The 27,562-nt window shown below is 54.1% G+C and overlaps 1 protein-coding gene and 1 long non-coding RNA gene across 2 annotated transcripts; both read right to left on the minus strand.

Annotated features, from left to right (window-relative positions):
• Positions 1 to 3,955: 3,955 nt before the first annotated feature.
• On the minus strand, positions 3,956 to 25,484 carry LOC308072075. The gene is made up of 4 exons (XR_013931479.1): positions 25,427 to 25,484; positions 5,264 to 5,359; positions 5,200 to 5,231; positions 3,956 to 5,103 (listed from the first exon to the last, which is right to left on the minus strand). It is a non-coding gene; the product is annotated as an uncharacterized lncRNA (long non-coding RNA).
• Positions 20,078 to 25,484, minus strand: LOC308072074 (ribosome-binding protein 1-like). Its single transcript, XM_080408422.1, has 5 exons — positions 22,920 to 25,484; positions 22,223 to 22,371; positions 21,877 to 21,999; positions 21,541 to 21,693; positions 20,078 to 21,205 (listed from the first exon to the last, which is right to left on the minus strand). Exons 1-5 carry the CDS (start codon positions 23,302 to 23,304, stop codon positions 21,083 to 21,085), a joined length of 933 nt encoding a protein of 310 aa, XP_080264548.1. The 5' UTR covers positions 23,305 to 25,484; the 3' UTR covers positions 20,078 to 21,082.
• Positions 25,485 to 27,562: the final 2,078 nt, after the last annotated feature.

Below are 27,562 nucleotides of genomic sequence, written 5' to 3' on the forward strand. Positions count from 1 at the left end.
GCTTGGCGTACTCCTCCCGCAACCTGGCCAGCTCAGGGTTATACCTGCACCAAGAGAAGCAGCGTTATTCCAGCCCGCAGGCCAGTCAAGCATCCCTGGCGTTACCCAGGGGGAACACATCCTCCTGTGGGCCTGGTAGCAGGGCTTGAAACTCTCAGCGGTGGCGTTCGCCTGTTTCTGGGACACGCCTGGTCCTTCAGGGATGGGGTGCAGAGAGCTGGCACATCACTTTTCAAAAGCTGCGTTTCCATCACAGGAGACATTCCTTTCTCATGAAGGAGAAGTCGCAAGGATCTGTGTTCCCAGACACAGGAGAAAGCACTCTAGGCAGCTGGAGTCTGCTCTGTAATTAGTTGGGCGCTGTTAATCACCAGCCATTTCAGACCTTCTATAGAAAGGAGCGTGAAGTTCTTCTCCCTAGCTCCTGTTTGTTCTGTATGCACCAGGCAGGTCCCCGAAGTGGGGAGCAATGCTGCAGTGCCTTCTGGTCCCCTCTGCCCCCCTCCGCTGGCATCAGCACAGGTGACCCCAAAGCAGAGAGGGTTTCCCCTGCCCTTCCACTTGGGAAAAACATCCTCGTTTCCCCTGCCAGGCCCCCAAAAGCCATTTGGCAATCTCTTCCTCACTCCCTCCTCTACCTCCAGCTAGCTGGGGTGCCTGTAGAAGCACCCTCCAGAAAGCGGGTGGCCAAGCCTGATGGACAGCCACCCCCAGGGCTTGCCAGAGGGCGGCCCCAGGCTCTGCCCCCCACCCCAGTCTTACTTGCTCTCCAGCCAGCTGCTGGTCTGGTAGAGGGCATCCCTCAGGATGGAGTTCTCCTGCTGCAGGCGAGCCAGATGCACGTTGGGTCTGTTCTCCAGCTGCTCCTGCAGGGTCCGGATCTAGGGAGAGCCCAACAGGGGTTAATGCCGCCACCGCCGGTCCCTCTGCTCTCTCCTGAGAAGCCCACCCCATGAGCAAGAGGGACTGGCAAGGAAGCCACAGCGAGGTGTCTGCTGATGCTGAGAGCCCCCGGTGCTGCCGCATCCCATGAGGATGCTCCCACATCCCTCTTCTAGCTTGAGCACTACGGGTCAGAAGCACTGCGGGGCTCTCGCCCCTCCCTGAGGCTCTGGTCCCCTTGTCCACCTCGGTCTTCTCCAAAAGACCAGCACCTGCCACCGAAGGCCAGACGGCAGCCAGCGGAGAAAGCTGCAGAGCACCGCGTGGGGCTCACCTTGTCCTGGAGCTGCTGCGTTTTCTCGACATGGTCCTTGTAGCTGGCCTGCATGTGTGCCAGCCTCAGCTCCAACTCCTGCTCGTGGGCCAGCAGCTGCCCCTTCAGCCTGCCCTCCACAGCTGTCACCTTAGCCCGCTCGGCCACCAGCTCCTTTGAGGAGAGAAGCCACCCAGTCAGTCCTGAGCGTAGGAATTTCCCTGCTTTGACTTGAAACAAGTGGCCTCCTAGCTCAGAAGGCTTTAAAAAGTGTAACCCTTTCGGAGGTGCCCCCATGCCGTGAGGGGCAGGGCCCGTGCCAGGGGTGCCGGGAGGGCTGCGTGGTACTTACCTTGCTCAGCTCCTGCCTCTTGTTTCTGGCAGCGGCTGCAGCCTCCTGCTCAGTGGCGAGCTGCTTCTCCTTCTCCTCCAGCTGGCGTTCCAGGACAGTGACCAGGTAACGCGTCTGCATGGCGTGCCGGCACAGGGTGGCACATCAGCGGGGACCGCCACCGACCGATCCAACCCCTCCCCCCCCACACGCACAGGGTTCTGCCCTCTGCTCCAGGGAAAATTCAGCTCCCGTCTCTAAGGCTGACCCTCGGGGGACAGCCTGCCCGAAAACGGGCTGCCTTCACCCCTGCGCACCCCCCGAGGCTCGGCCCAGCCCTGGCGGCCACGGCGGTGCTGCCAGCCCTACCGTGTGCCAGGTGTCCTGGACGATGCCCGCTTTCTCCCTCAGGATCTCGATGAGCCGCTGGGCCTCCCCCTCACTGGACACCGTGCTGCTGACTGTGGACACAAGCGTCTTGTAGGGCAGGTAGAGGGGCCCATCCGAGTCCGCAGGTGCTGGGGAGGAGAGAGGAGGGGTTGGGAGCGCTCGAGCCAACGGCAGGGCTGAGTAGCATCACCTCAGTTGACTTCAACCCCGTAACTGCCATTTCACGCCAGCAACCGCCCAGATTTCCACAGCCAAGTTTGATACCTCTCTAACTGAAAGCAATGTGACGAGCGCTGGGGACGGCGCTCACCACAGACAAGCGTTCCCTGAGCCAGCTGCCACCTCTGCCTGGCTCTGCTACTGCTCCTGCCGCCCTGCCACCGCCCTCCATCACACTGAGCATTTCCAGCCGGAGCTGGGCACGCTTTGCTAATGCCAGGGAGCAGAGACATGGTGGGCATCAGAAGCTGGACTCCATCGTGACACAGCCTCGCTGGGGGACGTCGCTCCACGCAGCGGTGCCGATGGCACAGAGCAGCAAGGTCGTCTCCTGCCTTTCACTAGGCAGGTTCGTTCCAGCTCTTTCTTTGCTAAGGGAACGAGATGACTCCAGCCCTTCTCCTATCCCTCTGCCGGCTTACTTGACGGGGATATACGCAGAGGAACTTGGCCTTACCTGGCTCGCGTTTCTTCTCGGAAGCACCTGCCTTCTTGACAGGTCCATTAGGCTTCTGCTCCTCGTGGGTTGGAAGAACATTTCTTTTCTTGATGGTGACGGAGCTGACAGTTAGAGCACTTTGGTGCTGCTCTGGGATCTTTCCATTTGGTTTCTCTTCTGTTTTCTTTCCCTTTCCTTTTTTCTCACTAGCTTCCTCTTTCTGCTTTTTCTCTTTTTCCTTCTGCTGGGTGGTCTTATTGTATTTGCCTTGCTTGGCCAAGGCTTCCTCAGAAGGAAGGAGGACCTTCTCCAGGAAGGAGAACAGCAGGAAGATCCCAATGGCCAATACCACCATCAGACCTCCAAAGACCATAACATCCGGCATCTGAGGGTTGTAGACATCCATCGTGCAGTACTCTTCTGTGCCTGCAAGACACCAGAACAACAGTTAGTGGGGACAACAAAGAGGTGCAACGGCCTCTCTGGGAGCAGGGAGTCTCCTATGTCCATCTGTGTTTTCAAATGGTACCACACTCCAAGAAGTGCTCGGGATTCACACACCCCTGGTGAGGGCAACCTGCCGACACCCCCCCACCCCCACTCCCACTCCCAGGTTTGTGCTCCTGCGCAGCACAGCCAGCGCATGGGGCTCCATCCGCACCGCAGGGACCGCCTGTGCTGGCTGCAGCAATCTCCAAAAGAACCAAAGAGGGGGAAGAAAAAAACAGGGGTGCATTCAGAGACAGTCATGAGAAAAGTGCCCGTGACATGTCCTATGGGACACCTTTGAAGGACCCTAGGCAATACCTGCAGCCCTGCGGCAGTAAGAGAGCCCATTTTAGAATGCCTGGTGCACTTTGGCCAAGACCTGGTCTCTCCCTGGGGCACCTGGCCTTTTCTCTGCACCCAGGCGCAGGTGGAAGTGCATCCAGGGTCTCAGCTTTGGAATAAAACACCCCCCTGAAGGGGAAAGCATGCACGGGAGAGCTTTCCCCAGCTTTGCAACAGCCTTGGCCGCCTCCCTTTGCCACCCGCGCCCTGCGGCACTGCTGGCCTCTGCCCAGCCTGGCAGGGAGGATGCGCGGTGACCGCATCCCACTGGGTCGCTGCTCCCAGCTGCCAGTGACGAGAACCAGCCCAGCAATGATGCTACAGACAGCACACAGAGAACTAAGATGCTACCACCTCCTTGAGATGCAAACACCAAGAAAAGGCCTAAGTTCAAGCCAAAGAAAGGCAGAGCATGGCCATTAACCGTCTCATCTCCCCGGCAGGTGCCCGCAGGAAGAAACGAGACTTGCAAAGGGAGTGCTGGATGTGGCACTTCTCTTTCCACCTCTGCCATTAACTGGCGGGCAAACCGGGCACAGGGTCCTTCCCACCCTCCTCTCCACGCTCAGGTTCTCCACCCATAACACACGGAGCAGCAACGGAGACCGTACTGCCTGGTCTGAGACCTGGCAGGCGGGGTGCAGCCCCACGCGGAGGAAGATGCTGCTGCCTGCACTCTTCTTAACCGCTAACCGAACCCCGTCCCGAGTCTGGAAGCCAGGCTCTTCCCCGCTGTCCCGCTCGCGCGTTTCCCCCGTGGGGGCATCACCTCCACGTGGCTCACAACCCCCCAGATGCTGCAGTCAGGCAGTTCATCTGCGCAGGGGCACTCCCCAGGAGGTGCCAGGCTGCGCTTTCTCGTGACCAACGCATCAAGCCCTCGGCTATCAGAAGTTCCCACCCCGCGCCTAACTGAAAACATTTTCAAATTTCCTCTTGAAGAGGCTGCAGGCTGAGGAGGGAGGGAGGGGCTGCAAAGGGAGGAGGCAAAATTAAGGCTATAACTAAGGAGATCAGCATCTTTTCAAAACCTCGGTGCTCGCAGGGAGAGACCTCAGAGCCTTTCCCTTTCTAACAGCCGACAGCGGCGAACTCACTCCCAGCCGAATCCGCACCGGTGCAGCCAGGGGGACACAGTGCAAGGAAAATGTCACCTGCAGCCCCCAGGGGGGTTGTTGAGGTCTGTTTCAACCAGCAGCCCAGCTCTCCCTGCCCGCCTCTCCAAGCACCCCAGCCGAAGCAGCAGAGAGCTGGCAGGCGGGCACGCTGCCAACGCCAGCTGGAACCAGCCTCCCCCGGCAGGGCCACCTTCCTACCCCAGGGCACCGCTCGAGATCCCAGCTGATACTACAGGCATCGCTACCCCAGGTCCGCCCGGGCCGTTTCGATTTCAACGGCCTCAGCCGGCTCCATCCCAGCACAGCTGGTGCCAGCTCCCTCCCTCCTGACAACGCAGCATCACTTTGGGATGGTCCCCATCGGGACAGAGGGATTATTCCTAACCTGCAGGGTGAAAAGGGCTGCCTTTCATCTTCCTGGCAGGAAATAGAAGCGAGGGTCCAGAGAACATGTACCCACGTCCTTCTGCTGGCTTTAGGGCCAGACCAATGCTCCCTGGAGCTGTTCCGGGGCGGAACTGAGCGCCCTGCATTCCTCACCTGGCAACCCCAATGTGCCGGTACCAACAGAGCTGCTGACCTCACAATGCCATCGCCAAGAGAGCTGCTGACCTCACACTGCCACCACCAGTAGAACTCCTGACCTCCTGTTGCCACCGCCAACAGAGCTGCTGACCTCACAATGCCATCGCCAACAGAGCTGCTGACCTCACACTGCCACCACCAGTAGAACTCCTGACCTCCTGCTGCCACCGCCAACAGAGCTGCTGACCTCACAATGCCACCGCCAACAGAGCTGCTGACCTCCTGCTGCCACCGCCAATAGAACTGCTGACCTCGCGCTGCCACCGCATCAGACTTAGATCAAAATTTGCCACTCCAGCTTAGGGCAAGGGCATCGCTGACTGATGGCAAACGCCCTCCAACCCCACCAGCTGCTCCCGCCACCTCCCAAAGCAGCTGGATGCTGGTTTGGGCTTTGGGTTTTGGTTGGGGTTTTTTGGGTTTCTTTTGAGATACTAGTGAGAGATGAGGACTTCGCAAGTGAAATGCCCTGTGACGGAGCTCAGATGAGCCCTGGCTAAAACTCACCCGGTCTGACTGAATTTTGGAGGCAGTAGAACTGTGCTCAGGACAAGAGCAGGTTTTGCCATGTCTGTGACACCATAGCTGTGCCATGCAGAGCAGCACATCTGCACCACACAGGCTGGAAACCGTTAGATTCCTTCCAGAGCTGCTGCTGTGGCAGAGGACGTTCAGCCCTGTCTCTGTTGAAAGACCCGATCTCAAACATACTGTGCAATGGTAGTAATTAACAATGCGCTTGATTTAGAGGTGTGGTTGCGATTACTCATTTGAAAAGGCACTGCGTCTCCACGTGGGGAAGCAAAGTTCTAGTCAGCCTGTCAGACACCGCTAACCAAGGAGTCAACACCTTGCTGCAGCATTCAGAAATGTCACGCTAAGCCGGCCTGGCTTGTAGCCAGAGAGCGCTGCCCCCACCTCACTTCCTCCTGCTGCACTGGGCCACAATCTTGCAGCCTGCAAGGCAGACAGCATCGTTGTGCAGCAGTGCCAGCCTTCACAGGACAGCTGGCCGGTGGACTGGAACTACCCAGGGAGGCTGTGCTGCACATGCGGAAGTTAAAGAAAGAACTCCTGACAAAATGCAGCTTCTCTCCGCATCAGACAGGCTTGGGTTGGGCTCCCCACCCTCCAAGAAAAGAATCCATTGGTGGTTCCTTGGAGCAGCAAGGCCTTTCTGGTCTCTACAGCCCAGATTCTCACTCTGATTCTTTCACCCACCTCTCCAGAGCCAGTGGGAGCAGAGTCAGCCATCGGAGCCTGCTTGCGTGTAGCCTCCTCACCCGCCGTATCCAGGGTAGCCCTAGAAAGGAGAGATCCGCTCCTGAGAGAGCCTGCGGTGACAAGGGGACGGTCTGAGCACGCATGTAGTGAAAACGTTCTCCCTGGTGTTTCTACATTGCTACTTGGCGTGTAGCCAGATGTCTCCTCTGACACCCGTCAGGGAAAACCATCCAAATGCCTAAGCTAAGGCAGGACTTACCTGCTTGGGTGACCCGATTGCCTCTTCTAATGTTACTACCAAGTGTGTTTGATCGATTACTAGCATGTTGGAATGCCGCATTATTGTGCGCTTTGCCTCTTTTTTTTTAGGCAGAAAGCATGAATGCCAAGCAAATGGGCCAGAGGACCTGACCGAGCTTGCATGGCTGAGAAGCCAGGAGGCTCCCTGGTCGTAGCTCTTGAAGCAAGTCCCGTGTAGATGTCATGGAGTGCCACAACTCTACAGGCATTCCATGTTTCAATAGATCAGTCATGTAAAGCAACCATTCCAGGCAAGGGTTTCACTAACTGCAGGGAAGCTGTCTGGTAGAGTAGGTTTTGGAGATGTAGCTCGTATGTACAAATGACCCTCAATAAATCACATCTAAGGATTTCTCTTGGTGTATTAATATTTGCATTGGTTGCCCGGCAGCCCAACGCTGTCCCCGATGGATTAACACTAAAGGTCTCCCAAAATTGTTGGTCCAGTGCTGCAACGTGTCAGTGTATCACGGGATGAAAGGGCGGTGGGTGGGGTGAGAACAATCTGGTTCCTGCTCTTAATTTTCTAAACTGTAAAAAGCAAAATTCAGTCAGTCTTTTGGAGGCTCCTGGTCAAATTGCCAAGCTCAGAACCCGTTTCCCCTGTAACCATTAAATACAAAAGTGAAAACCTCTAGTGAAAGTTAGGCTAAAACGACCTGTTGGCACAAAAACTGGGTTAAATTCTTTGTGCTTGCAGTTGCAGAGCAGTACTTATAAAGGCTAATTCTGAAGTGAAATAGCGATAAAATAGACAGACTTTTCTGGAGAAATCGTCCTAATCCACTCTTGTAAACTGGCGGTGCAGGAAACAAGAGTTAAAGGTTCACTCGTTCTAGAGGGTCAGTGTTCTTGTTGTGAAGTGCCTTGAGTTCCCTTTCAGCCTGAGGGATTCTATAAAAACGGCTTTTTGTTGGCATAGTTGAATTTAGAACTACCTTCGTTTCTCTCATACGCACTTACTAGCGGGTCAGATGCTTCTGCGAGACAGAAGCGGCACTGTCCCCGCCGCTCCCGGCACAGCAGCAGGCTGCGCTGGCTTAGCCGCAGCGCCAGGGAAATGGTGGTCCATGACCTCACGCAGCACGTGCCCTCTCTGGCCACGCTGCGCGGTTCAAACCTTGAATTCAGAGGCAGGCGGTGACGGACTGCTCTGACTTGGCGCCCGTGCGGGTCACCGCGCTGGGAGCACAAGGGTTTCCGATGCAAAGAGATCCACCGGAGCGAAGCTTTGTGACTTTTGAGAAAAGCAAAGCGGCCTGGTTTGTGCTGGGGCTTTTTGCCTGTGTTTCAGTCAGCTCTGAGCTCACCCAAAAGCGGCTCGTCGTCGTCCTCATCAAGGGCTCGTCCTTGCCGAGGTGTCTGCAGGACTGGTCTCTGTCCAAAGTGCAGGTTGAGAAGGAAATGTGGTGACACAGCGGGACTGGTGCTGCCTGACAAACCACGGGAACTCCCAGCCCCAGATCCACCTGATGACGCGCCTCCAGACTGCAGGCATCTTCCAAGAGACAGCCAGCCCAGGTGACGCCGTGGGGGCCTTCTGCCTGGGATTTCCTCCCTCGGTTAGGAAAGGGAGCAGGAGAAACCCTGCAAAGGGGGAAGGATGTCAGACCTGGAAGGTAGGAGTGCAGTTTGCACAACGGGAAAGCCCTCGCTCGCATCAGGGACTCGCCTCCAAAGTGCCTTAGTCCCAGGGATCTTTTGAGGGATGAGAAGCCTGAGGTGGCACTTCAGGCCTTGGCTAGGTGCGCTCCCGCAGCTTAATCTGAGCTAAGGGGCTTTGGGGCCCTCGCAGGAAGGGCCCAGGTGTTGTACTGGCCTCTGGAATGCTCCTGCGTGCCACGGCTGGCAGTAGCTGGCAACCTTCAGAGCTATAATGCTTCAGGCTTGTCCGCGCCATGGAGTCAGTGGGCCCAATTTTATTATCTCCCAAGGCTGTTTATCCTGCTGCCGCTGGAGACTCTGTGGCAAGCAAAGATGTTTCTTCCCGTGGCTGTTCAAATCCTTTCCGTTCAAGTTTCTCCCAGGTCACCCAGACCTTTTGAAAAGGCAAGGCGAGCAGGGAGAGAGAACATGAGGAACGCTTCCTGTAGCCTGGCCACTTGCTGAGGAGGAAACGGCTTCCCGGCAGGACTACATGAAGAAGAAAAAGGCGAAGGGGTTCAGGTGACGGACCCAGCTCAGAGCCACGCCAGCTCAGCAGGACTGCAGCCCAGGTAGGGCAGCTTGGCTGCAGCAAGAGCACAGCGGGTAGAAACCCTTTCAAGTCCACGTGCGGGCAAGGGTTTCCCAACAGCCATTTTTGTCCGTGACCCTGGGGAGAGGATTGGGATGGGAGATGGAGACTGGTAATTGAGGCCTGAGCGTGAGCAGCAGGTGCTGCAAACACAATTTAGCGGCTCCAGCAAAGGTGACCTTGGGTGTCTAAGCTGTGGCTTGATAAGCCCGTCACATAGCCAGGCTGAAAGGTAACTCCCGCCGTGGCCGGAATCGGGCAGAAGGATCCAGCATTCCCATCCAAAATCCCCCCAGCTGGGCAGTTGCTTCATCTTTACCAATTAGGTGCCTGCCTGCGGATCCCAGCAGCCCATCTGCCTGCGGATCCCAGCAGCCCATCTGCCTGCGGATCCCAGCAGCCCATCTGCCTGCCCTGAGTCACAGGCTGACAGGTGCCCGGCCGACAGCGCGAGTGCCCCCAGCAAAGCAGGCATGTTGCAAAACGCCACGGGCTCCCAGGAGAGCAGGGGCTGGCCAGTGCTCAGCCCTGTGCTGGTGGGCAAGGCTTGGCTTTCCCAACCCCCTCAGGGTGGACTTCCCCTTCCACCAAGGTGCCGGGGGAAGAAAAAAATCCCAGCAGTACCACTCAGGTGTGGAAAATTAAGCTTCTACTAAAAAAATATTTTTGTATATAGATATATGTATGTACCTATTGTTTTTGTAGGAAGTCTAAAGGTTTAGAAATTGGGTTCCCAGAGAAGCTACAGCTTCCGAGAGGAAGTTCTCAGCCAATGTTTTTCCTGAAGCAAAGAAATGACCCACTGGCATCTCAGGGGTCCCCAAAGAAGCTCTAAGGAGAGCCGCAGAGGAGCTGTGGAAGGGACACGGCACACACAAGCCTTGCCCATGCTCCTGCAATCCGGAGTGGCACAGCGTTCAGTGACAGAGCCTTGCCTGACATAGACTGAAATGTGCCGCTGGTTCAACCAGCAAAGGAATGAACACAGAGGCTGGCTGCAGACCCCTGAAGCCTGTTACACTGGGTATTTAAGGTAAGCCTGTGTGTGATGAAGGAAAAACACAGACCTGTTCCTCTGAGCGCTAATGTGGTCTGTTTGGACCAACCATCTACTAAGGCTCACTCCAAAAGCTCTGGTGGACACCTGCACGGGTGGATCCAGGCCCCCTCCTCATGCTGGCCAGAAAGCTAACCACTGCCATTTCCGCATCCGAGTGGCCTTCCTGGTGTGAAGAAACATGCAGTGCGCTGTTTCTTTGAGGATCAGTGCCACTGGCTACGGGCTGCTTTTTCAGAAGTGTCAGAATTTTGTGTATCAGCCCTTAGATGTAAGATACATCTGCTACAGATCCACCAGCGCATCACCGCAGGAGACAGGGAAGGAGCTAGCATACACTGAGTCTGGTTTTCACATGCATTTTGCTAGGAATAACAAAGGCTATTACAATCATGCATTCCCAAATGATCCTTTAAAACTTTTTTTTTTTTTTAAATACAACTCAAACACTAGGAAGTGAAATCTGCTCCAGTGCAGCTTGTCAAGGAGTTCAAGTTCCTTTGGGAAAGGGCATTAACCACGCAGCAAACAGCATGTTTGCTGCAAGAAAGACAAGAAGGGAGACCTACCTTTGTAGGTCTTTGGTTTTTGTTTACATGCTTCCATTAGTACCAAGGAAAGTTTAACTCTGGGCTGGGGGACGTGGCATGGTCAAGTCCTCAGGTTTCAGCAGTCAGGACACCCATCACCCTGCAACTTCTCCTCAGCAATTCAGTCCCAAGGCATTAAGCTGTCACAGCTCACTGCAAAATTGGACTTGATGACACCTAAGCAGATTCATTAATGCATTAAGCAAATGCTATCTGATTGGTTCCTTTTTTTTAGGCGTTTGGCAAGCAGTGTGCAAACAAACCTGAAGGATGAGGCTCTTGGGGGAGGGCAGGCAGCTCGCCAGTGTTCTTGCTTGAATAGAGGGAAAGAGAGTGCCAGCTCCACAAAGCTGCACTAGAAGAATTTACAACCTACTGCTTGCTTCGAGACAGCAAAAGACAGAAGGTGGCATCAGTTGCTTCTGCCTTCTGGAGACATGATGCCGTTTCCATACATGTCATAGCACACAAAGCATTTCAACTGTAAAGGCAATATGGCACTAGTCAAGACCAAAACAAATCCCAAAGGACTAAATGCCCCCCCCCCCCCGCATGTGGGCTGAATGACACAAACCATCTCTGCGTTCATCTTCAGGGCTGTCCAGGGGATATTCTCATCATCCATAACCACATGGCTGCCGGCTATGGAGCTGCATTGATTTACAGCCTTTACTGCTCATTCCTCTTCCATCCTAACAATACAGCCTAACCAAAGAAGCCACCAAACCAAACCAGTGTGAAGGGAGGCAGTGCCTGGTGTCAGGCACATATCTTCGGTGTCAATTCTGTCACGTCCCACAACACGCACCAGCTGTCACAGGTGGTGAGCCTCAAACATCTGTCCTTCCCAGACTCACATTTCATTACTGATAAATACAACTATTAGCCCTGTTATTTGGTAGAGTTACAGTTTTGCAGGACACTTGAATCCATTACGACTGGAGTGTGTTTGCCTTGTGGAGGCAGCTTGCCTGTAGTACCTTCACCCTGAGCTATGATCTCATTAGAGCTCACAAATTAAGCAAAACCAGGCTGGAAAGACACTTGGAGGAGAATTCTTAAGTGTGACAGGACCTGCAATTCCGTAAGAAACAAACTTCTAGGAGATACTACAACGTAAACAGTTTGGTAAGACATTTTGTGCTTGACTGCAAAATGCGCCTTCTTTGCAGGGGGATAAATCAGTAAAATCCACACCGGTATGGTCTGTATATTAAGTATACCTATACGAAGTATAGAAATATTATCCGTGTGATCTGATCAAATAGAATGTAGCTCTTTGTGTTTCTTCAGCTGAATTTCCCTTGAGGCACCCACTACTTGCATTGCTATTCTTCACTCAAGGTGACTGTAAAGCACCTATATGGCAGGGGATAACGCAGCCATTCCCTGCGTGGCGCAAGAGTGGCCGTACCCTGCGTCAGACCAAAGGTCTGCCTGGCCCACAGCCATCCTCTGCAGTGGGCTACAGTAGACGCTTTATGAAAAGTAAGAACAGACAGGCACATAGCAGTAATTAACCTCCTCTCCAAGTTACTTTAATTTACTAGAACTAACGCTCTCAATTTTTTTTTTTTTTTTTTTTCTATAAGAAACACAAATGCCAGCCTTGGGGTTCTGGAGAACCTAGCAGAACAAAATAACACACAGGCAGCACAATGCTTATTCCTTCCTCCAATATCCAAAGAGTCTGCACAGCCTGACACTGCCACTGTCTCACTGTTACAGAATAATTCCCATTTCTCATCTAGGCTTTGCACTTGCCAGTGGAAAGTCCTCATGTGCCACTTCACCACAAAAAGGCTACCTAGAGTGCCACCAAAGGAAGTGAGGCAGCCGTACTTCAGAACCCCTACTGATAATTTCCTCATTTTGGTTTAAAAATCTTTTGTTTCTCTCAACACCTATTTAATTCTACTGCTGAATATTTAAAGAGGTAAGATGCTCTGCCAAAGTTTTAACTGAACTGCTGGTTCAGGTAATGGCTGATAAACCTCTCAAGTTTTAAGCAAAATACTATCTATTGACACAGATAATTTTCTTTGTGTAGAAAAACAAGCTTTGATTGAAAAGTTTGTGAACAAATTAGCTGACAAATATAGCTCATTTTGCTATCTACAAACCAATACTGACTTTTATGCAGAAACTGAATATTAGCAAATATTTTCCAAATAGCTCGCAGAAGCAACATTCAGCTGAGTAATTATTCTTGGAACAATTCAGCACACTGCTGCCTCTGCGCTCATAGCACATGCGCACGTGGGTGCCCAAGCCATAGGGCATTGTTCCTGCTTCCTAAGTAATTGAAGCAGGCAAAAAACAGAAACAAAATGAACCCTAAATTACAGCTACTCTTCAGTTTTAATTTTGAGCAAGCGATTACACGTGCTAAAATTCTTGAATATTTGTGAATCCCGAGTTATTTCACTGAGCAAACCAGTAGCAAGGCAAAAAACCTCCTGCAATGGCAACCACAATACAACTTCTCCCAGAAGGTATCACAACACAATCACGCGTTTCATTCACAGAAACATAAACCAGCCTTTCTTCAACTCATTCAGCCTGCTCTGTTAGTTTTTCATCATAGGACTCAGTGAGTCTGAAGTTCTGCTCAAAGTGGTCGTTTGCTGCAGAAGAAGGTACAGCTGCATCCAAGTTAAGTTTTTCTGAGTGTGTCCTACTGGACAGAGACCGAGGGGCTCTGCAACCGCTTGGATAACACCGGAGAAGGCATTTCTGTTTCCCATGCCCTTGGTGTTGAGAAGGACGTGAGACCACACAGTTCCACAGCCCCAAACCCCTGCGAGCTTACCCTGTCACCCAGCCCACCCGCTGCTGCCTCCACAGGGAAACTCTTCTGCTCGCAGCCAGGTCAGGGCACACAAGCCCCAAAGAGCTGTGCATCTCAGTGGTAGAGCTGAAGGAGTAAAAGAGCCCTGAGAGGTCAGGATTGGGTCCATCTGCTTTTTTCCCCTCAAACAGCCCAAGTTTCAAGGAGGTGTCCCAGGAATCTGAACAGAGGTGCGGCTGGAATCTCTTGGGGTTCTTCAGCTCTTGCCTAATTCATAAATTTCCCAACGGCTCACATCAGGCACTCTGAAGCAGAGCTCAGGTTTATGGCCTCCCTTAGGCTGACATATTCTTACCTGCCCACCATGGGGCTCTGGTGCCTTGCTCTAGAACAGGGAGCCCAGGACTGCCCCAGCCAGGCTCTGGTGGGCAGGGGAGGTGACCCAAGCCCCATCCCACCTGCCAGCTCACACATTCCTGGTTAAGCACAGCTCGTCCCTCCCCTTTGAGGGCCCGTTCAGTTAGCTGCGGCTTTATTCCTCTTACAAACCTCTGCAGCTAACTGGCAGCTAGCTGATTTCATGCCCTTCGCATCCACCAAATACAACGGCTCATTTATAAATACCTTTTCAAGGTTCCCAGGCAGTGCCGGGATGCTGGCCAGCACAGCTCCAAAGCCAGGTGCGCAGACCAAAGGCAGAGCAGGGGGCTCGGGGCGCTCTGGCAGGGGATCCTGTGAGGTGTCCCCGTGAGGCGCGGCCCGCCCAGCAGCGGCCCGCCACAGGGCCCGGCCCAGCCCCTCGGCCGCGGCCGCCTGAGGCAAACCTGCTTCGGGACGGGTGAAGCAGCGCGGAGACAAGGAGCTGTGAGGGAAAGAAATGCGAGGAAGGGCCCTGCGAGCACGGAGGGCAGGGAAGGAGGGAGCTGCAGGCGGGGGATTGCCCTGCAGCCCCCGGAGACGAGGCCTGCTCCCCCTGAGGGGCCGCAGCCCGGGGCGGGCGAGAAGCGCTGGCGGGAGGGAGCGGCAGCGAGGAGCCGCCGTGAGCTGAGCTGAGCCCCCGGCCCCGGCGCCACTCAGAGGGGGCAGAGGAGGCGGCTCATGCGAGAAACGCAGTGAAGCACCTAAAAGCCGACAGGCAGCAGTTGCACAGCTGACAGGAACCACCGAGAGGCAGGCAGGAGCCTCGCTGGCTGCCAGAGAAGGCCTGGGGCTCGGCCCGCTCAGCTCTTCAGAAGGGACAGTCAGTACTGGTGCAGAGGGGCTCCACAAGAAGGGCAATCGGTAGCCTTCTGACAGGGATGTGCTAATTGCTGAAAGAAACACTACTCACCTGATAAGAGTCAAGGACAACACTAGGATAAAATAATTGTGGCAGTGGGAGATCACGACCTCCTACTCAGATGGCTCCCCTGAAGAGAGTGAATCCCCCGCTCGGGGAGCATGCCCAGTAAATTTAAAATGAACTGTACCTTTGAATTGAAGTGAGAAAGCAGCTGACCAATACTTAGTTAGTAGGTGTAGACTTTGGGCAGAACTAAACAACTTCACTGTATAAATACGTATTGTGAGTACAAGTAGGTGTGCAAGTTAGGAGGAGCAATCCCCTTTGCACCCGGCGCTGCAATAAACATACCTGCGTTGTAACTTACCCGGAATTATAGAGTTTAATTCCGCACGACACCTGTTTGAAACTATCAGGCACAGCACGGATGTTTGAAGGCAGCGTTTGCTTCAGCTATCCCATGGGAGTCAGCCTGTGCAAGTGCCTGTAAAGTGACTCAGCATCTCAAGGCTAACATGCAGCGTCAAACTGGAGTAGAAAGTGGAGCTCTAAGGACATCACAGACAGGACAGGCCCCTCTTGGCTGGAGCTGCACCTGCTGCGCAGGCTGTGCCACAGCCAGCAGCTTCTCCCGCATGTGCTCCCTGCCCCAGCAATTAGCCTCCTTATTTCTCAAGTGAATGGCATAATGATGATGTATGTTTTTTTCCCAGCGCCTCTGTGGTCAGCGTGGTGAAATATCAAAGGGCACTCACTGCTGGAATTGCCATTGTCCCTCTTCTTTGCAGAGACTGAAAACAGATGAGCAGATCTGTTTGACAAAGAAGAGCTGAGACATGGAGATTGCCCTTGCCAAAAAGATTCTTGTCTGTTCCTATCCATTCTGCTTTTAGTCAACATCTTCTCTTTCCCAGTTACGGAAAGAACTTGTGGTTTTTCATACCTATGTGCCTTTGTAAATGTAAGAATCAACATTTCCTCCTCTGCGTTGGAATATTTTAGAGGGCATTTTAGAAGACGTTTCATTCTAAATTGTAGGAGATCAGGCCATTTTTGGGGCAGCCTGACTAAAGGCTGATTTTCGTAACGGGAATAGCACAGCGCAGCTCACTCTGAAATACTCTCCAACAGATCTGGTAAAACTCGGAGAACTAATCGTTCCTTGCATGACTTCACAGATGATAAAATCCTGTGATAGCCAAGCAGTGAAAAAGGAATAAGTTTTTTAAATCAGGGTTTTTTTCCCTGTGGAAGGGTCAGGTCAGTAGTAAAAGAGAGAGGTGGTTTAACAATACACCTCGTTTCTAGTTCAGATTTCTAGTTCATCTCTGGATGTTGAAGCAGAAAAAGGAAAAGGGCAGTTGGCTACTCTGTTTATTGGGTAAGCATCAAATGGTATTAGGTGGGAACTACAAAAACTCCAGGGAATAGAGGCGAGGGATATTAGAAGAATGTTAGGTGTTGCATAGATGGTATGTCGAAACAGGGATCAACAAAGGAAACCACTAATACTAAGCTGACAGCAGCCTTCAAGAGCACTCAGAAGGAACGCGGGAATGATGCTTTCAGAGGAAACCTGCAAAGTAGAATGGGGGCTAGAGGATGAGGAAATGGAGTGTTTGATTGATACTGGAGCTACATATTTGGTTTTGAATACAAAAAGGCATGAATTGAGATGTAATATGATAAAAGTTATTGGTGCCATGGGGGAAGTGAAACAACGGCCTTTCTTTCAGCCACTGACATTTAAAATTGGAAAACAATGGATAACTCATGAATTTCTTTACTTACTAGGAGCTCCAAAGCCCCTAATAGGCCAGGACTTATTGGAAAAACTAGAAGCTCACATAACGTTTAAGAATTGGAGTGGAACATGTTATGTAGGTTATATACGCCCCTTCTATTTCCTACTACCAGGGGAGAACAGAGATAGTTTAGGAGTTAGGACATATGATGACCTTAATCGGTATCAGCGGTCCATTGGCACTTCTGTAACAGGTGGTAGTGATCAGACTTGGGGCCCAGGGAAGTGGACCCCTCAACATAACCTACAACATTATGGGCCTGCTACCTGGAGTGTGTGGCTTACAACCAGTGTGTGGCTTAACGGTGCTCGAGGACCTATCTGTAATCTAAAATCACGTTATTCGATTGCAGACTGTCCTAGAGATCACTACTGACGAGACAGCGCATGCCCTTGACCTATTGGCAGATCAGGCTACACAAATGCAAACAGTAATACTGCAACATCGCATGGTTCTCGATTACCTGCTAACCGAAAAAGGAGGTGTTTGTGGTAAGCTAAATTATTCTAATTGCTGCTTAAAATTGACGATAGCGACAAAATTGTTCAACAGATTACTACAGGAATACGAAAGCTGGCCCATGCCCCAGTCCAAACCTGGAAGAGCCCAGATTTTGATCTGTTTTCATGGCTTCATGTAGCCCAAATATTAAGCGTATCCTCTTTTTTTGTCTTACGTGGTTTAGCCGCATTTTTGGTTTTGCCATCTATTATTTCTTGTTCTGACTTACTCAACATGTGGTAACTCAAATGCAATCTGCAACAATGGCAAATGCAAAAGGTTATAAAACCTTCGCATAATCTATACACCATCTAATCGGCCAACAGTTATAGACATTATCTAGGATGCTTTCATTTTTATCTTAACTGTTCATATATCAATGTAAGGTTTTAAGACTATAGATAATTTTAGGTATTTGAGGTTGTTGTTTGTAAGTATCAACAATGCGTGAGATAAGCCATAAGGTGGGCAGGAAGACAAGAAAGATTTGCACAAGAGCTCACAATCAAGGGAATCGTTGCTGCAAAAGCAAAAAAGAAAAAGCTGAAAAGCGGAAAGATCGCATCACTTTGCTGCACCTGCTGCTGGGGGGCTCTTGCTACCGGGGGCTCTCCGAGGGTGATGGCCACCCCGCTACGCTCAACAGCTTGCTCCAGCCCAGTTTGCAATCCTGGTAAACTTCAGGCGTTCCCTCGCTTTTTGAGGATCTCCAAAGGCAAAAGGTATCGGGCCAGGCATGCTGCAGACATGACAGTGTTGTCACTGGCCGTCCTTGGTTCATGAGGTCCCTCCCATGCGCCGCAAAGTCCAGAAAGAGAACTGAAGCCTAATGGTGGCTGCGGGGAAAAGCTCTGCTCACCGGGTTTGTCCCTCCGGCGCGGGGAGATGGACCTGCCAGAGCCCGGGGTACTTGTCGGGTATGCAGCCTATGCACGTACAACAGGGCTGGGGGGTGCAGCGGCAGCAGGGCTTGTAGTGAGTGCGTGGGGTCTCAGCTGCCGCGCAAGGGGCTGGGGCCACCACCTCCCGGGGGCACACAGCCCTCTGGCCAGGTGCGGCGCTCCATCACCTCCCATCCTGAGAGGCACTGCAGACAGTGATGGAGGGGTGTCACCGAGCCACCCACCGGATCTGGGGAGGCGGGGGTGGTCCTTCTCGCGGCTCAGCGTGACCCCCCAAAGGTGCTCAGCCCATTTCTGCAATGAGCATTGACGAGCTCAGCACTGATGGGTGCCCCGGCTTCTGGGGGCGGCAGCCCTTGCTCAGTCAGCGAAGCCCCAGCTAGCTCTGTGCCTCTGGACAAGGGTGGGAGGCAGGTCTGCGGGGCAGTGGGGGGCTGCGTGGGGGGCTCTCGGCTTGCCATTCCCTCAGCCTGAATTCAGCAGGACCCCATCTTCTTGCCTGATCAAAGACCCCACAGCCCAAGTGTGACTTGCACATCCCTTCTCCATCATGACCCAGAAAGCTGCAGTGCTGGGGGGACAGGACACGTGTCTACCCAGTCCTGCCTGCGTGGAGTCTCTGCTGTGTCTGATATAGAGGCTGAGCACACGCTGACTTCTCTGGGAGCAAAACGGAGGCGCGTCTGGCCTTCATCCCCCTTCCTGGCCTTGGTTCTTCACACACCCAGGAGGTACCAAGTACTTTGGGGGCCTTTTCCCCCCACCAGCTCCTCAAATGCCGCTGATGTCAGCGCTGGGCTCAGCAGCTTTATTGTGAGGAGGCAGGCACCGAGCTGTGACGTGGTCTCTGCCATTTCCTGAGAAACCAACTTGAAATAAAAAAAAAGCAAAAATTAAAAAAAAAATTATTCTTTCACTCCAACCAACAAACAAAAGAAAACATAAAGAAAAAATAGAAAAAAGAAAAAGGAAAAAAATAGTTGCAGCAGTTGATGTACAAGCACAGTCTTCCCTTTTCACACATGCGTGGGTTCTGCCTGCCCCGACGTGGCCGGAGCGGCTCCCTGGGCAGCAAACGCTTGGTTGTACAAAACAGTATGAAGATTTTCTTATAAACATATGCCTGCAGTGTTTACTGGTTGGGGTTTTTGTATTATTATTTTTCAGTAAGAAATATATTATAGATTATATAATAATAACAGTGTTTTTAAAACTAGTTGTAAACCTAGGTTTTAGGTCACTAATGGCTTGTAACATTTTTCTACAGTACATTCAGCATATATTTTTATTTTTATTTTTAGGAATGGTAAGGTCTAGGTCACAGACTGGTGAGATGGAAGTCCTCTTCCCCCTGGAGAAGGAAAACAGAGGTGGGTTACTCAGCTGGGTCTCAACCTTACCCTCGTGGCAGCTCAAGCATCAAAGCATTTCACAGGTGGGCCAGGTCCTGCCTTTTGAGCAGGGAGAACCATGACCACCATCTCCTATGCTTCCCGAGCTTCCCAAAAGCCACCCAGATGGTTTCTGGCAGCAAGTGCCACCTTGTCTCTGGTTTTCAACCACTGGCTGACACGCGCTTCCCCCTGCCTCCGCCAGCACCAAGGGGAGGGATGGCTGTGGCCACCACAAGCTGTTCTTTCAACTTCTTCACTGCTTCACTCCATTTGGCCAGATGGCCCTGGGTAACCTTCAGTAGCTCCTGGAGTTTGGTTGTTTCCTGGTCCAGGTGGCTTGTTATTTTTTTTACCAGTTCTTCCGACATGGGAGTCAAAAGAAGGCATCTGCCTGAGCCTCCCTTGGCCCTCTGGTGACCTTCCCCCCTCCAGAACATCTCGGGCCACCTCAGGTCTGCACTGAGCCGCCTCGGTGGCCACAAGCCAGCGATGCGCCACTGCTCCAGCGGCATGCTCAGAGGCCCTACCTGGGAGGTGTCCTTTAAACACCCCTAAAACCCCAAATCCAGGCACCCCCCGGTGACAACAAACAGGCCACAAGCTCTACCTCGTGCACCAAGGGCTTCAGAGTCGAGAGGGAGCACCCACGTCCTCGTGAGCACCCGCTAGCAGGGGCCACTGGGCTTCCTCTCTCACCTGAGGCCACCACCCATCAGGGTGCAGCATCTAGGCTTCCCCCCACCCTCACAGCCGGCTGGTGAGCTTCACGGGTGAGCGAGAACGGCTCCCACCAGGGCAGCGTACCCCCTGGGCTTTGCCGGGGATGTGCAATAGAGCTCGTTGCATGTGACAAACTGACAGGGGGCAGCAGGCAATGAAGAGGTCCGCCAGGCAGCTCGCTTTCCAAATGCGGACGCTCATCTCCCCCCGAGCTCTCCCCATGGCCAGCCCCACGGATCCCACACAATTCAGCCACCCGCCCCATCTCTCTGAGGGGAGCAGGTTTGCAGGCGCTTGCCTGACCTGCAGCTGCTCCACCTCCTTCTGCAAGGCTGCCGCTTTGAGCTCCAGGCTCTTCCTCTGCCGCTCCTCTTGCTGCAGCAACTTTGACTTCTCAGACAGCTCGTTCATCAGCTTGGCGTACTCCTCCCGCAACCTGGCCAGCTCAGGGCTGTGCCTGCACCAAGAGAAGCAGCGTTATTCCAGCCCGCAGGCCAGTCAAGCATCCCTGGTGTTACCCAGGGGGAACACATCCTCCTGTGGGCCTGGTAGCAGGGCTTGAAACATCTCAGCAGTGGCGTTCGCCTGTTTCTGGGACACGCCTGGTCCTTCAGGGATGGGGTGCAGAGAGCTGGCACATCACTTTTCAAAAGCTGCGTTTCCATCACAGGAGACAATTCTTTCTCATGAAGGAGAAGTCGCAAGGATCTGTGTTCCCAGACACAGGAGAAAGCACTCTAGGCAGCTGGAGTCTGCTCTGTAATTAGTTGGGCGCTGTTAATCACCAGCCATTTCAGACCTTCTATAGAAAGGAGCGTGAAATTCTTCTCCCTAGCTCCTGTTTGTTCTGTATGCACCAGGCAGGTCCCCGAAGTGGGGAGCAATGCTGCAGCGCCTTCTGGTCCCCTCTGCCCCCCTCCGCTGGCATCAGCACAGGTGACCCCAAAGCAGAGAGGGTTTCCCCTGCCCTTCCACTTGGGAAAAACATCCTTGTTTCCCCTGCCAGGCCCCCAAAAGCCATTTGGCAATCTCTTCCTCACTCCCTCCTCTACCTCCAGCTAGCTGGGGTGCCTGTAGAAGCACCCTCCAGAAAGCGGGTGGCCAAGCCTGATGGACAGCCACCCCCAGGGCTTGCCAGAGGGCGGCCCCAGGCTCTGCCCCCCGCCCCAGTCTTACTTGCTCTCCAGCCAGCTGCTGGTCTGGTAGAGGGCATCCCTCAGCATGGAGTTCTCCTGCTGCAGGCGAGCCAGCTGCGTGTTGGGTCTGTTCTCCAGCTGCTCCTGCAGGGTCCGGATCTAGGGAGAGCCCAACAGGGGTTAATGCCGCCACCGCCGGTCCCTCTGCTCTCTCCTGAGAAGCCCACCCCATGAGCAAGAGGGACTGGCAAGGAAGCCACAGCGAGGTGTCTGCTGATGCTGAGAGCCCCCGGTGCTGCCACATCCCATGAGGATGCTCCCACATCCCTCTTCTAGCTTGAGCACCACGGGTCAGGAGCACTGCGGGGCTCTCGCCCCTCCCTGAGGCTCTGGTCCCCTTGTCCACCTCGGTCTTCTCCAAAAGACCAGCACCTGCCACTGAAGGCCAGCCGGCAGCCAGCGGAGAAAGCTGCAGAGCACCGCGTGGGGCTCACCTTGTCCTGGAGCTGCTGCGTTTTCTCGACATGGTCCTTGTAGCTGGCCTGCATGTGTGCCAGCCTCAGCTCCAACTCCTGTTCACGGGCCAGCAGCTGCTCCTTCAGCTTGCCATCCACAGCTGTCACCTTAGCCCGCTCGGCCACCAGCTCCTTTGAGGAGAGAAGCCACCCGGTCAGTCCTGAGCGTAGGAATTTCCCTGCTTTAAGGGGACTTGAAACAAGTGGCCTCCTAGCTCAGAAGGCTTTAAAAAGTGTAACCCTTTCGGAGGTGCCCCCATGCCGTGAGGGGCAGGGCCCGTGCCAGGGGTGCCGGGAGGGCTGCGCGGCACTTACCTTGCTCAGCTCCCGCCTCTTGTTTCTGGCAGCGGCTGCAGCCTCCTGCTCAGTGGCAAGCTGATTCTCCTTCTCCTCCAGCCAGCGTTTCAGGACAGTGACCGGGCCACCCTTCTGCATGGCCTGCCGGCACAGGGTGGCACATCAGCAGGGACCGCCACCGACTGATCCAACCCCCCCCCACACACGCACAGGATCATGCCCTCTGCTCCAGGGAAAATTCAGCTCCCGTCTCTAAGGCTGACCCTCGGGGGACAGCCTGCCCGAAAACGGGCTGCCTTCACCCCTGCGCACCCCCCGAGGCTCGGCCCAGCCCTGGCGGCCACGGCGGTGCTGCCAGCCCTACCGTGTGCCAGGTGTCCTGGACGATGCCCGCTTTCTCCCTCAGGATCTCGATGAGCCGCTGGGCCTCCCCCTCACTGGACACCGTGCTGCTGACTGTGGACACAAGCGTCTTGTAGGGCAGGTAGAGGGGCCCATCCGAGTCCGCAGGTGCTGGGGAGGAGAGAGGAGGGGTTGGGAGCGCTCGAGCCAACGGCAGGGCTGAGTAGCATCACCTCAGTTGACTTCAACCCCGTAACTGCCATTTCACGCCAGCAACCGCCCAGATTTCCACAGCCAAGTTTGATACCTCTCTAACTGAAAGCAATGTGACGAGCGCTGGGGACGGCGCTCACCACAGACAAGCGTTCCCTGAGCCAGCTGCCACCTCTGCCTGGCTCTGCTACTGCTCCTGCCGCCCTGCCACCGCCCTCCATCACACTGAGCGTTTCCAGCCGGAGCTGGGCACGCTTTGCTAATGCCAGGGAGCAGAGACATGGTGGGCATCAGAAGCTGGACTCCATCGTGACACAGCCTCGCTGGGGGACGTCGCTCCACGCAGCGGTGCCGGTGACGCAGAGCAGCAAGGTCGTCTCCTGCCTTTCACTAGGCAGGTTCGTTCCAGCTCTTTCTTTGCTAAGGGAACGAGATGACTCCAGCCCTTCTCCTATCCCTCTGCCGGCTTACTCGACGGGGATATACGCAGAGGAACTTGGCCTTACCTGGCTCTCTCTTCTTGGATGCAGCTGCCTTCATGACAGGTCCATTATGCCTCTGCCCCTCATGGGCTGGAAGAGCACCAGTTTTCTTGATGGTGATGGAGCTGTCGACCGGAGCACTTTGGTGCTGCTCTGGGATCTTTCCATTAGATTTCTCTTCCGTTTTCTTTCCCTTTCCTTTTTTCTCACTAGCTTCCTCTTTCTGCTTTTTCTCTTTTTCCTTCTGCTGGGTGGTCTTATTGTATTTGCCTTGCTTGGCCAAGGCTTCCTCAGAAGGAAGGAGGACCTTCTCCAGGAAGGAGAACAGCAGGAAGATCCCAATGGCCAATACCACCATCAGACCTCCAAAGACCATAACATCCGGCGTCTGAGGGTCGTAGACATCCATCGTGCAGTACTCTTCTGTGCCTGCAAGACACCAGAACAACAGTTAGTGGGGACAACAAAGAGGTGCAACGGCCTCTCTGGGAGCAGGGAGTCTCCTATGTCCATCTGTGTTTTCAAATGGTACCACACTCCAAGAAGTGCTCGGGATTCACACACCCCTGGTGAGGGCAACCTGCCGACACCCCCCACCCCCACCCCCACTCCCAGGTTTGTGCTCCTGCGCAGCACAGCCAGCGCATGGGGCTCCATCCGCACCGCAGGGACCGCCTGTGCTGGCTGCAGCAATCTCCAGAAGAACCAAAGAGGGGGAAGAAAAAAACAGGGGTGCATTCAGAGACAGTCATGAGAAAAGTGCCCGTGACATGTCCTATGGGACACCTTTGAAGGACCCTAGGCAATACCTGCAGCCCTGCGGCAGTAAGAGAGCCCATTTTAGAATGCCTGGTGCACTTTGGCCAAGACCTGGTCTCTCCCTGGGGCACCTGGCCTTTTCTCTGCACCCAGGCGCAGGTGGAAGTGCATCCAGGGTCTCAGCTTTGGAATAAAACACCCCCCTGAAGGGGAAAGCATGCACGGGAGAGCTTTCCCCAGCTTTGCAACAGCCTTGGCCGCCTCCCTTTGCCACCCGCGCCCTGCGGCACTGCTGGCCTCTGCCCAGCCTGGCAGGGAGGATGCGCGGTGACCGCATCCCACTGGGTCGCTGCTCCCAGCTGCCAGTGACGAGAACCAGCCCAGCAATGATGCTACAGACAGCACACAGAGAACCAAGATGCTACCACCTCCTTGAGATGCAAACACCAAGAAAAGGCCTAAGTTCAAGCCAAAGAAAGGCAGAGCATGGCCATTAACCGTCTCATCTCCCCGGCAGGTGCCCGCAGGAAGAAACGAGACTTGCAAAGGGAGTGCTGGATGTGGCACTTCTCTTTCCACCTCTGCCATTAACTGGCGGGCAAACCGGGCACAGGGTCCTTCCCACCCTCCTCTCCACGCTCAGGTTCTCCACCCATAACACACGGAGCAGCAACGGAGACCGTACTGCCTGGTCTGAGACCTGGCAGGCGGGGTGCAGCCCCACGCGGAGGAAGATGCTGCTGCCTGCACTCTTCTTAACCGCTAACCGAACCCCGTCCCGAGTCTGGAAGCCAGGCTCTTCCCCGCTGTCCCGCTCGCGCGTTTCCCCCGTGGGGGCATCACCTCCACGTGGCTCACAACCCCCCAGATGCTGCAGTCAGGCAGTTCATCTGCGCAGGGGCACTCCCCAGGAGGTGCCAGGCTGCGCTTTCTCGTGACCAACGCATCAAGCCCTCGGCTATCAGAAGTTCCCACCCCGCGCCTAACTGAAAACATTTTCAAATTTCCTCTTGAAGAGGCTGCAGGCTGAGGAGGGAGGGAGGGGCTGCAAAGGGAGGAGGCAAAATTAAGGCTATAACTAAGGAGATCAGCATCTTTTCAAAACCTCGGTGCTCGCAGGGAGAGACCTCAGAGCCTTTCCCTTTCTAACAGCCGACAGCGGCGAACTCACTCCCAGCCGAATCCGCACTGGTGCAGCCAGGGGGACACAGTGCAAGGAAAATGTCACCTGCAGCCCCCAGGGGGGTTGTTGAGGTCTGTTTCAACCAGCAGCCCAGCTCTCCCTGCCCGCCTCTCCAAGCACCCCAGCCGAAGCAGCAGAGAGCTGGCAGGCGGGCACGCTGCCAACGCCAGCTGGAACCAGCCTCCCCCGGCAGGGCCACCTTCCTACCCCAGGGCACCGCTCGAGATCCCAGCTGATACTACAGGCATCGCTACCCCAGGTCCGCCCGGGCCGTTTCGATTTCAACGGCCTCAGCCGGCTCCATCCCAGCACAGCTGGTGCCAGCTCCCTCCCTCCTGACAACGCAGCATCACTTTGGGATGGTCCCCATCGGGACAGAGGGATTATTCCTAACCTGCAGGGTGAAAAGGGCTGCCTTTCATCTTCCTGGCAGGAAATAGAAGCGAGGGTCCAGAGAACATGTACCCACGTCCTTCTGCTGGCTTTAGGGCCAGACCAATGCTCCCCGGAGCTGTTCCGGGGCGGAACTGAGCGCCCTGCATTCCTCACCTGGCAACCCCAATGTGCCGGTACCAACAGAGCTGCTGACCTCACAATGCCATCGCCAACAGAGCTGCTGACCTCACACTGCCACCACCAGTAGAACTCCTGACCTCCTGTTGCCACCGCCAACAGAGCTGCTGACCTCACAATGCCACCGCCAACAGAGCTGCTGACCTCCTGCTGCCACCGCCAATAGAACTGCTGACCTCGCGCTGCCACCGCATCAGACTTAGATCAAAATTTGCCACTCCAGCTTAGGGCAAGGGCATCGCTGACTGATGGCAAACGCCCTCCAACCCCACCAGCTGCTCCCGCCACCTCCTAAAGCAGCTGGATGCTGGTTTGGGCTTTGGGTTTTGGTTGGGGTTTTTTGGGTTTCTTTTGAGATACTAGTGAGAGATGAGGACTTCGCAAGTGAAATGCCCTGTGACGGAGCTCAGATGAGCCCTGGCTAAAACTCACCCGGTCTGACTGAATTTTGGAGGCAGTAGAACTGTGCTCAGGACAAGAGCAGGTTTTGCCATGTCTGTGACACCATAGCTGTGCCATGCAGAGCAGCACATCTGCACCACACAGGCTGGAAACCGTTAGATTCCTTCCAGAGCTGCTGCTGTGGCAGAGGACGTTCAGCCCTGTCTCTGTTGAAAGACCCGATCTCAAACATACTGTGCAATGGTAGTAATTAACAATGCGCTTGATTTAGAGGTGTGGTTGCGATTACTCATTTGAAAAGGCACTGCGTCTCCACGTGGGGAAGCAAAGTTCTAGTCAGCCTGTCAGACACCGCTAACCAAGGAGTCAACACCTTGCTGCAGCATTCAGAAATGTCACGCTAAGCCGGCCTGGCTTGTAGCCAGAGAGCGCTGCCCCCACCTCACTTCCTCCTGCTGCACTGGGCCACAATCTTGCAGCCTGCAAGGCAGACAGCATCGTTGTGCAGCAGTGCCAGCCTTCACAGGACAGCTGGCCGGTGGACTGGAACTACCCAGGGAGGCTGTGCTGCACATGCGGAAGTTAAAGAAAGAACTCCTGACAAAATGCAGCTTCTCTCCGCATCAGACAGGCTTGGGTTGGGCTCCCCGCCCTCCGAGAAAAGAATCCATTGTTGGTTCCTTGGAGCAGCAAAGCCTTTCTGGTCTCTACAGCCCAGATTCTCACTCTGATTCTTTCACCCACCTCTCCAGAGCCAGTGGGAGCAGAGTCAGCCATCGGAGCCTGCTTGCGTGTAGCCTCCTCACCCGCCGTATCCAGGGTAGCCCTAGAAAGGAGAGATCCGCTCCTGAGAGAGCCTGCGGTGACAAGGGGACGGTCTGAGCACGCATGTAGTGAAAACGTTCTCCCTGGTGTTTCTACATTGCTACTTGGCGTGTAGCCAGATGTCTCCTCTGACACCCGTCAGGGAAAACCATCCAAATGCCTAAGCTAAGGCAGGACTTACCTGCTTGGGTGACCCGATTGCCTCTTCTAATGTTACTACCAAGTGTGTTTGATCGATTACTAGCATGTTGGAATGCCACATTATTGTGCGTTTTGCCTCTTTTTTTAGGCAGAAAGCATGAATGCCAAGCAAATGGGCCAGAGGACCTGACCGAGCTTGCATGGCTGAGAAGCCAGGAGGCTCCCTGGTCGTAGCTCTTGAAGCAAGTCCCGTGTAGATGTCATGGAGTGCCACAACTCTACAGGCATTCCATGTTTCAATAGATCAGTCATGTAAAGCAACCATTCCAGGCAAGGGTTTCACTAACTGCAGGGAAGCTGTCTGGTAGAGTAGGTTTTGGAGATGTAGCTCGTATGTACAAATGACCCTCAATAAATCACATCTAAGGATTTCTCTTGGTGTATTAATATTTGCATTGGTTGCCCGGCAGCCCAACGCTGTCCCCGATGGATTAACACTAAAGGTCTCCCAAAATTGTTGGTCCAGTGCTGCAACGTGTCAGTGTATCACGGGATGAAAGGGCGGTGGGTGGGGTGAGAACAATCTGGTTCCTGCTCTTAATTTTCTAAACTGTAAAAAGCAAAATTCAGTCAGTCTTTTGGAGGCTCCTGGTCAAATTGCCAAGCTCAGAACCCGTTTCCCCTGTAACCATTAAATACAAAAGTGAAAACCTCTAGTGAAAGTTAGGCTAAAACGACCTGTTGGCACAAAAACTGGGTTAAATTCTTTGTGCTTGCAGTTGCA

Source organism: Falco punctatus (genome assembly GCF_963210335.1).
Source record: "Falco punctatus genome assembly, chromosome: 12".
Classification (NCBI taxonomy): domain Eukaryota; kingdom Metazoa; phylum Chordata; class Aves; order Falconiformes; family Falconidae; genus Falco; species Falco punctatus.

What these genes read in the sequence shown, in the direction of transcription:
- LOC308072074 (XM_080408422.1), bottom strand. Translation starts at nt 23,304, where the DNA reads ATGGATGTCTACGACCCTCAGACGCCGGATGTTATGGTCTTTGGAGGT. An exon ending in ATCCAAGAAGAGAGAGCCAG is followed by an intron (nt 22,372 to 22,919) that starts GTAAGGCCAAGT and finishes TCTCCTCCCCAG; the next exon opens with CACCTGCGGACTCGGATGGG. An exon ending in CGCAGCAGCTCCAGGACAAG is followed by an intron (nt 21,206 to 21,540) that starts GTGAGCCCCACG and finishes GGCTCTCCCTAG; the next exon opens with ATCCGGACCCTGCAGGAGCA.